General features: G+C 43.6%; 1 protein-coding gene across 2 annotated transcripts in view; it reads right to left on the reverse strand.

The window, feature by feature from the left end:
• The window catches only part of Ufd1 (ubiquitin recognition factor in ER associated degradation 1), a 23,202-nt gene that overhangs the window by 5,105 nt on the left and 8,740 nt on the right, over positions 1-9,357 (reverse strand). For both annotated transcript variants that reach the window (XM_005372051.3, XM_005372052.3), the window contains exons 5-10: positions 8,382-8,512; positions 6,360-6,432; positions 2,551-2,619; positions 1,673-1,738; positions 1,191-1,238; positions 403-491 (exon numbers count right to left, since the gene is read on the reverse strand). In XM_005372051.3, the coding sequence (XP_005372108.1) occupies positions 403-491; positions 1,191-1,238; positions 1,673-1,738; positions 2,551-2,619; positions 6,360-6,432; positions 8,382-8,512 (476 nt within the window). The remainder of the gene's footprint in view (positions 1-402; positions 492-1,190; positions 1,239-1,672; positions 1,739-2,550; positions 2,620-6,359; positions 6,433-8,381; positions 8,513-9,357) is intronic.

Genomic DNA, 9,357 nt, shown 5'->3' on the forward strand with positions numbered 1-9,357 from the left:
CCAGGCTGGTCTCGAACTCACAGAGATCCGCCTGCCTCTGCCTCCCGAGTGCTGGGATTAAAGGCGTGCGCCACCACCGCCCGGCTCTCTGATAGTTCTTCACAGGAACCCATCCCCAGTGTTCTCTTTCTGGTCACACAAATAGTAGACAGCTAACACATCCCTATCCCTGACCTGGTAGCTACTAGAAGAGGATTTACCTTGAATCCCTGGACCAACACCATCGCACTCTACCACTGTCAGAGGGCAAGCAAGATTTTAAGCCTACCCAGTAGCTTGCTGGTCTGTTTCTAGCACTGGAACGAGGCTCTCTTATGTTGGGAGCTTTGGCACAAAGGTCTGTGTCAGACCTTTCTTGCAAAAGGGCAAACATTCAGCAGGGACACACTAGGTCAGACCTACCTTTTAATATCTCCAGGCTTGATGGGGGAGGGACTGGGCTCAACCCCTTTCTTCTTTCCATCCAGTCTATTCCCAGAACCAGAGAAGGCCTAGACAAAGAAGTCCAGAAGATATATGCTAAAGTTCAATAGTGAACAATATGTGTCTTCTACTCAGAGACCCCAGAATAGGTGTGAGCTGTTGGCATTGTCCAGATCCCCTTAAGTGCTGCCAGCCAAGACATCTTTATCAACCCCTCCAAGAAATGGAGGAAACCCATCTAAAACAAGCAGCAGCAGTGATGGCAGACCCCATGGCAAACACCTGCCAGGCCCCTTTCCCCACATCTAGTCATACCTCCCAACTCTACCCAGCACCTAGGTGCCTGCACATGCGCCACTTCTACCTGTTTACCAGGGAACCTGGCTGGCAAACATGCAGCTACTTTTCAAATGGTACAGTTAATTAAAAGCAGGACGTGCTAACAATTGGTGAGCCTAAAGGAAGGATTGCGTTTATCTATCTCACTAACTGAACTTTTGGTAGACACTCTACCCCCACACTTATCTAGGGACCATACCCAAGTCCTATATTAGGTGTAAGTTTTGAAAGAAACAAGAGAAGTTGGAAGCCTTATTGAGTTGTCAAGGTTCCAGGAGAAAACATATTGAAAGGCTTGGTAACTGAACAAGTTCCCAATTTGTTTGCTCATATGGGTACCCAGAGCTCACGTACTGCTAATGTTCACAAAGCACCAATGAGAACAGTTCCTGGTATCAGGATGCAGAGACACATTGCCTGGTACTCACACGAAAGCCCACCTCTCCACCATAGCCACTGTGGTCAGCTTCTCCCTCCTGACGGGAAGACAGAAAAACAGGAAGTGAGTTTCTCAGACTAGATGGTCAATTTTCCCCAGAGCCTCCTGTTTCCACTGCTGCCCCAGTCTTCATCAACTGAAGATACCATACTCTTAGGAGGCAAGCCTGAAAAGGGCAGGCACCGTAACCCAGGCAGTCCCTGCAGAGTCCACTCACTAACAAAGACAGGAAGGGCCAGGCAAGTTGGCTCACCAGGTAAAAACACTTGTCACCAAGTTCAATCCTTGGTATGCACACGGTAGAAGGAGAACCAACTCCCAAAAGTTGTCTTCTAACCATCACACACATGCAAGGCACATGCGCCCCTAGTCCCCACACAACACATTTAAATGTAATGAAAACAAACAAAAAGCATGGGTATAAACATCACACACATGGTTAATCAGGAGGAACTCAAGAAAACCACTTACTATTGACTCCTCATGCTGCACTGGTCTTTCTGGTTCTTTGTAGCCCAAGGGAGCATCAAAATCCACCTGTGTTTTGAAAACAAAAAAAGGTGAAATTCTGAGATGTGGCCACACTCAGTCTCCCTCACTAATCAGATAACAGTAGCTCGAGAGTTCTAGGAAACAGTCCTGACCATGCATTCTGCCCAGCCTTCCCAACGGCAGCACTTTAGACAGGTCAGTACCACTACAGGAGCATCAGCATTGCAGACACCGCTGCTACCGGGAGCTGTGTGTGCGTGATTAGTTAACTACAACTATCAGCATGGAGGTCCGTGTAGTCACTACCACAGGGAAGACACTAAACAGTACTACAACGATCCATGTTACCAACACCCATTAATCTGTCTTCTATTTCTAAAGTCTGATACCTTAGGGTATCATATAAATGAAAGGAGACGGTGTTAGCTTTTTTTTCTGACAACCAGGAGGCTTGTCAATAATGTGTTTTCACTTAGCTCTTAATAATCAAACATTCACTCCTTGGCAGGTCTGAGGGGACTGTGGATCCAGCCACCTAAGTAGTTAACTGTCACTCCCATTCCCTAGGGACCACTAGGTGAATGGCCTCCTCCTAACACTTGTAATAGCATCTTCCTCCTCTCCCTCTTCTGCATACCTTCCTGGATCCCGACCTCTTTTTTTTTTTTTTTTTTTGGTTTTTTTGAGTCAGGGTTTCTCTGTAGCTTTGAGGCCTGTCCTGGAACTAGTTCTTCTAGACCAGGCTGGCCTCGAACTCACAGAGATCCGCCTGCTTCTGCCTCCCAAGTGCTGGGATTAAAGATGTGTGCCACCACCACCCGGCCTGACCTCCTTAAAAATCTGAAAAAGTCACTCACGTTCATGTCACATTCAATAATGGATACTGCCTTGTCAGGTTTGGTCTCCATGACCCGCAGCTCATAGATCTGCAGGAAGAACAGAAAGTTGAAGTTCTGAGGTACTAACAGGGACTAGCAATATCTCCGTTACTGTGGCTCACCGCCTGGCCTCTACACACAAGCTTCACATCACATCATCCCTTTCAGCACTGATTATGCTGCTATGCGGTCGGATCAAAAGGTACTGGTCCCCAGATGTGGGTGACCCAGAAATTCACATCTGGGAATTTATTCTAAGAGAAGAATTAGCTAAGTGTTTAAGGAGAAAAGTGTAAGAATGCCCCTACCAGTAATGCTAAGTTTATCTTTCGAAAATGCCTATCAGTAGATAAATGGATTGTATTGCTCACATAGGAAGGAAGGAAGGAAGGAAGGAAGGAAGGAAGGAAGGAAGGAAGGAAGGAGGGAGGGAGGGAAGGAGGGTAGGAGGGAGGGAGGGAAGGAAAGAATCTGGGCTGAGGCTGGATGGAGCTCAGCTGTTTTACACAGACACCTAGAGTGTAGATGGACATGCATTGGCCGCAGTGAACAGGTGGTAGTCAGACTACACCCCTCAGGGGTTGATTCTCTCCTCCTCCCATGTGGGCTCAAGGGATCAGCATCTTTACCTGCATCTCCCCAGCCCTGCAGTTTAGCTGTAGAGCATTTGAATAGTATGTGCAAATCCCTAGGTTCAATCCCCAGCACTGCAAAAGCAAATGAATAAAATTAAATGACAGGGGCTGAAGAGCTGGCTCACTGGGTAAAACAGTGGCTGATGATCTGAGTTGGGATCCCAGAACACACAAATAGGCTGGGTACAGTGACACAGAAATCTGTACTCCCAGCATGCCCCTATCAGGAAAATGGCTAGAGGTACACAGGGTAGCTGGTGTGCCCCAGACAGCAGTGAACATGGAGACCCTCCCTGTACCAGCAAGACCTACTAACACACGAGATTGTCCTCTGACCCCCCCCCCACATTCATACACTCAAAGTAATTATTAAAATAGGAAGGAAATGAAGGCAAGAACAGATTTTTTTTAAGTGAGCATTTAAATCTCATTTTGAATCTACATGCTATTTAACCTATTCTTCCTTATTGTGCAAAAACTTCATCAATAATTTGAATATCACCATTAAAAGTCATTATCACCTATTATAAACAATACTGTGAAGCTGCTTATAGATTACAGAAGCTTATTTTATTTAAAAGGTATTACCTAAAAAAAAATCTGACAAAGCGCAAGATAAGAACATTTATTAAGTTTATACCCTCAAAATATTATGAAATGAGAAAGTAAGAATTCTCAATATTGGCTGACTTGAACACTCAAGATACAAGGGAACCATCCCTATAGTTACACCGTGTGAGGAACTGGCTGAGCAGGTTCCTGTGACACAGTTGTGGGGACCTAGTTTGAGAGGACTAGAGTGTTTTGAAGGAATTCAGCACAGGTCTCAGGGAAGCCAGGCTATGCTTGGCTAGGGTCACTACTGAACCCTGCAGGTGGGTCCTAGCACAGCTCCACAGCTGTCTGTTTGTACCCACAGTGCCATGCTCATCGCTACAGTTGGCCACGACAGCCTTGATGGCAAGACTTGTACTACACCTTCCATCAAAATACTCCGTGGATAGTGGGGAGGTGATGCCTTCGTGAGCTTTGTGGGAACTTCCCTGTCACTTCGTCTACTCAGTTGTCTTGACTAAGAGACCCAAGAAGCAGAGAACCATGGATGAACATGAGTAGTACTCAGATTCAACAGACCTAAGTCAGGAAGCAGCTAATGGAAGATCCATATAGGAAAATGCACGCTCCCATGAGAAGAGAGCCCAAGAGGCACTATCCTCAAGCAGCTAAATTCTACTTCCAAAGTCACTAACTGCAGTCTGTCCCACAGCAGGCTCTGCTCCTCAAAGGGCTGCCTGCTTTCAACAGAGGGTGTAACAAGGACACGGACACAGCTTGTCTTTGGTTACTCCCCTCATGGCAAAAGGCTTGACTTTGATAAAAAAAGAAAAGACCTTTAGTGGGGGGAGAGGGAAGTAACTTGTTTTGTAGTCTAGATCAACCTTGAACCCACAACCCTGCTGCCTCAGTCTCCTAGATGGTTAGATTACTAGCATGGCCACCATGCTCAGCCGGCAAAGGCTTTAAAAGACAGATTATTTTGTTTATGAATGTTTTGCCTGCATATATGTATATATTTGCACCAGATGCATGCCTGTTGCCCAAAGGCCAGAAGAGGGTATCAGATCCCCCGGAAACAGGGGTATAGACAGTTGTGAACCTCTAGTGGGTGCTGGGAATTGAACTGGGTACTCTGCAAAAGCAAGAAGCGCTCTTAATCACTGAGCCACCTCTCCAGCCCATTAACAGATGCTTTTAAAAGCAGAAGTATAATGAGTAAATATAAAAATATTAAGCTTATTAATATGTAATAAGTCCTTAACAGTTTCTGCACGGCTGTGACTTTTCTCACTGCTTTGACAAATAGCTGACAAGAACAACAAAGGAGACGGGTCTGTTTTGGCTCCCAGCTGAAGCAGCTCAAGGTCACACTGCTCTGCAGTCAGAAATGGATACTAGCACTCAGCCTAAAGTATTTTCACTCAGTCTAGGACCCAAGCCATGGGACGGAGTCACCTATAATTAGAGTGGGTCTTCCCATCTCAACCTTATCTAAAATGCTTCCTTCATGAACATGCTCAAAGGTTTGATTCAACGGTGTTTCTAAATCCTATTAATAAATAGCAATCAAAAATTAACTACCACAAGGAGATGGCCCAGTGATTTACTTTATATATAGATAAACACACACACGTCTTTCTATCACACTGAGTGAAGAATTAGGACTCTAAATATGAACCCAGGAAATTAAAAAAAAAAGTCAAATAAACAGCAATTAGGCTATAAACCCCACTTTTAGAAAGAAGTCTCATTCAATACCAGAGTGGACAATGATGATGGACTCAAACATTCTCTTATGGAAAGAGTGGGGAGTCTCGTGAAACCTTGGACCCACAACCCTACTCTGTCTCCTAGATGGTACGATTATGAGCACGCACCACCAGGCTTAGCCAGCAACGGCTTTTAAAAACAAATTAAAAAAAAAAAAAAAAGAAACATTTGTTTCTATTTTAAGTCTCTGAATGTTTTGCCTCATACATGTGTGTGTACCACAGGCATTCCTGGAGCCTCATACATGTGTGTGTACCACAGGTATTCCTGGAGCCCACTGAGACCAGGAGACCCCTCCCTGAGAGTAGCTGCCTGTAAACTGTACAAGGAACTCTGCTGGGGAACAATCTTTGTACATTGTAAATATGTACTACTCTGACTGGCCGGCCTATCAGCTGGGCAGGAGAGCCAGACTAGAATTCTGGGAAGAAGGGCAGAGTCAGAAGAGTTGTCAGGAGACACAGAGGGAATAAGACATGCTGGAGGACAGGTAAAGCCACAAGTCATGTGGCAATACAAAGATTAATAGAAATGGGTTAAGTTGTAAGAGATAGTAACAAGCCTGAGCTAGCAGCCGAACATTTATAATTAAGTATCACTGGCAGGCAGGAAATAGAAGCCCACCTACAGAACTCCACTGATGCAACCTCCATGCCACACCCCAGTTTACTCATGCTCCTGTAACTCACCCCAATAAACTCTTTGGATCACCAAAACAGACTTAGATGGAATCATTTCTTTGGCCTGTCGTTTCCCTCTCTCTGGGGTAAAAAAGGCACAGTAACAGAACATTCTTTTAGGGGTAAAGTAGCCAGGCTCACCTACCTTCTCATTGTAGTTGATAGCGATCACATCCCCAGTGGTCAGACAGGCAAAGTTTCTCAATGCATTTTCTAACCTGCATACATGCTGTCAAGGCAATGTGACGGAGTGCATACCTTCAATCGGAAACAAGTGTCTGTGGGAAGTTGTAGCTGTTCATCTCAGATGGTGTGTGAATGTAATTTCTCAAAGCCTACCCAAGTGGTCTATTTCCTCTAGCAGAACAGCGTTTCCTAAATCTTCCCAAATGATACCAACTGAGGATTGATTTCTCTGACTTCAGTCCCACATGCTGTTACATGAACCAGTTCATGATGAAAAAAAAAAAAACCCCAAAACTCTGAAAGTAAGCCTTTAAATGCCTCAATACCTGTTTTACAAAAATGAAACCTTGCAAGAGAAAATCTTTCTTGAGTGAAGAACTGTTTGAAGCTTTGTTTTAATTTTAATTATGTGATGTCATGGGTGTTTGTGTGGGTACGTAAATGTATATGCTTGCTCCTGAGAGGTTAGACCGTTAGATTCTTACAGAAGGAATCACAAAATGTTGTCAAAAACCAGACCTTAGCTCTAGAAATAAACTTTTCTTAACTGCTCGGCCATGTCTCTAGCCCTACAAATATTTTAAAGCCTATTCATATCATTTTGAAGTTAGTAAATAGGGCAGAACTCATACAAGAGAAAAACCCTACTCATAAAAACAAATTGGTAAAGCCTTTAAACGTCATAGTTGTTTTCAGGTTCAAGACAAATATTTTGTTTCACTTCTTTTCATCGTGCTTTGAATTAAGTTACCGTGTTCATTCAAGAGTGATAGCAGAGATCACTGCATGGAGGCTTCTATTCCGAACCACCTGAGGCAGATACTAAAGTGTGCTATACGTGCGACCAATCTATTTAGTGAAGTTTAGTTTGTGGCACGATCCCTTCTGTGCTGTTGTCCATCCTCTTTTTTTTTTTTTAACTTAGTGATAGGTATTTTTCTGCCATAGTGTAAAGAATGGGATGCTCATATCTAAGTGGTCCAGAGTTTCTTTAAATATTGGAAAGTTGTATCATCACACTTTTTAAGTAAGGATGTCTTAAAAGGATGGTGGGCTGTTGTTCCTAATTTTGGTTTTTGTATTTTCACAAATTCCCTTCAGATTTTGTTGTATGTTATTCGGTCTGGCTTGGATGTCAGTAATTATTCAGGCATACATTTGAACTCATAATCCTCATGTCAGCCTCTCTAGTACAATTCCACAGGTAGATGATGTATTCCAAATGTGTGATGGTTTGTCCACATGATTTAATAACGTTTATGTCAAAATGCTTAACAGAAGAGAATATAAGAAACATTAAATACCCATTCAAAGCATTTTTTTTTATTTATCTGGTAGAGACATAAGGTAGGATACTAAAAAAAAAAAAAAAGAAAAGAAAAGAAAAGAAAGAAAGAAGAGCCCCTGAAAGCAATCTTATAAGTCTGCACTATAAAACGGGAAAATTCAAAATCCTACAAGGTTATAGTAAAGACAAGACTCCTCCTGCATTGATAGCAAAACATTTGTAGGTCATTTTGAAGGGCAGATTAAGCAGCTCTTCCCACAGATGTCCCCTGCCTGCAGTACAGGTCACTTCTACCACTGTCTACACTGTGGATTAACATTTCTTTGGGGCATGTCTGTGTGGATACGTGTGCATGTGAATGCAGCGACTCAAGGAGGCCAGAAAAGGAAGGGCATTAGGTCCCTTGGGTTAGAGGTGATTGTGAACCATTTCATAAGCTACTCTGCCGATCCACTGGATATACTGTGTGTCTTGGTCTTTGTCTAGGTAGCCACAAAACTAAAAGGTGCCTGTAAAGTGACTGAAAAAGGCCAGAGAGCACTTGCCGTGTTTGGTCAGGATCAAGAGGATGAGCTAGTCAAGTGCTGTTACCATCAATCACAATTTCAATCAGAAACATGTCTGGTTCCCATGTTGTTTGGTGATAGCCAGGAACCCTTCCTTTACAGAGAAACTCTTATGTCAAAAGGATACACTGCTTTAGGGTTGGTAATATCCAGGAAGTCCGGGCTCTGAGGCTGGAACTTAGAGTAGGTAGCCACCTGAAGGTTGACACTCTCCACCTGAACCAGGCCCCCTTCTTCCAACAGCAAATTCTGCATCATCTAAAAAGAAAAAATCTGCATGAAACTCAACAATTAAGAAGTCTCTATAGCTATCATCTGCCAGGTTGAAGACTTGGAACAAGCAAATTAATTGTAATATGATGCCATGCAAGAAAAATCAAGTGAGGGACACACATGGAAAGCAGACCAAGAAAGGGATTCAACTGAGGCTGCATCACTGTGATCTGTCTCTGCCAAGGCAACCTAGACAGGTCATCAGTTTCCAGACCCCTATACATAATATTCCCTGGGATGCTTATCTCCCAGCTCTAAAGCTATCCCATAAGCAGCATTCAGGGCCCCAAGTAATAAGGACCACACTTATGATAGAATGACCACAAGATGAAAGGTCACGGAAGGCCCCAGAGATGTTGCTACAGAGGGTCATAGAAACACTAATAGACATGCATTGATGAACTACCCAGTAAGGCAGATAATGACTGAGGATGGGGACAGACAGACGTGAACAAAGGACAGGGGAATCTGGCATGTAGGAAACTTGGGCACTTTAGTACCACTAAGTCTTTAGTCAGAGGCAGGGAGACATGGTCAGGGAAGAGGGATCGGTTGCAGGTCCCAGAATAGATTTTTGCTAATTTTAAATTGTTTTTGGATAGAAGTTGGATACATAGATGGATGAGTCGAAAGAACTGCAAAGTGAATTTCCATTGGCCTTCCCTAACACCTCAACAGTAATTAAGACATGGCTACCTCCTTTTATTTTAGGGGTCCCAATGCTTGCTCCTCCCATGAAAGGCTAACTGAAGCAAGTCTTTAGGTATGCAAATCTCTTAGAAAATATTCCAAAATAAGAAACAGGGACAGAGGGCCATGGTGCAAGTAAG

The sequence above is a fragment of the Microtus ochrogaster genome, unplaced genomic scaffold (genome assembly GCF_000317375.1).
Source record: "Microtus ochrogaster isolate Prairie Vole_2 unplaced genomic scaffold, MicOch1.0 UNK165, whole genome shotgun sequence".
Lineage (NCBI taxonomy): Eukaryota > Metazoa > Chordata > Mammalia > Rodentia > Cricetidae > Microtus > Microtus ochrogaster.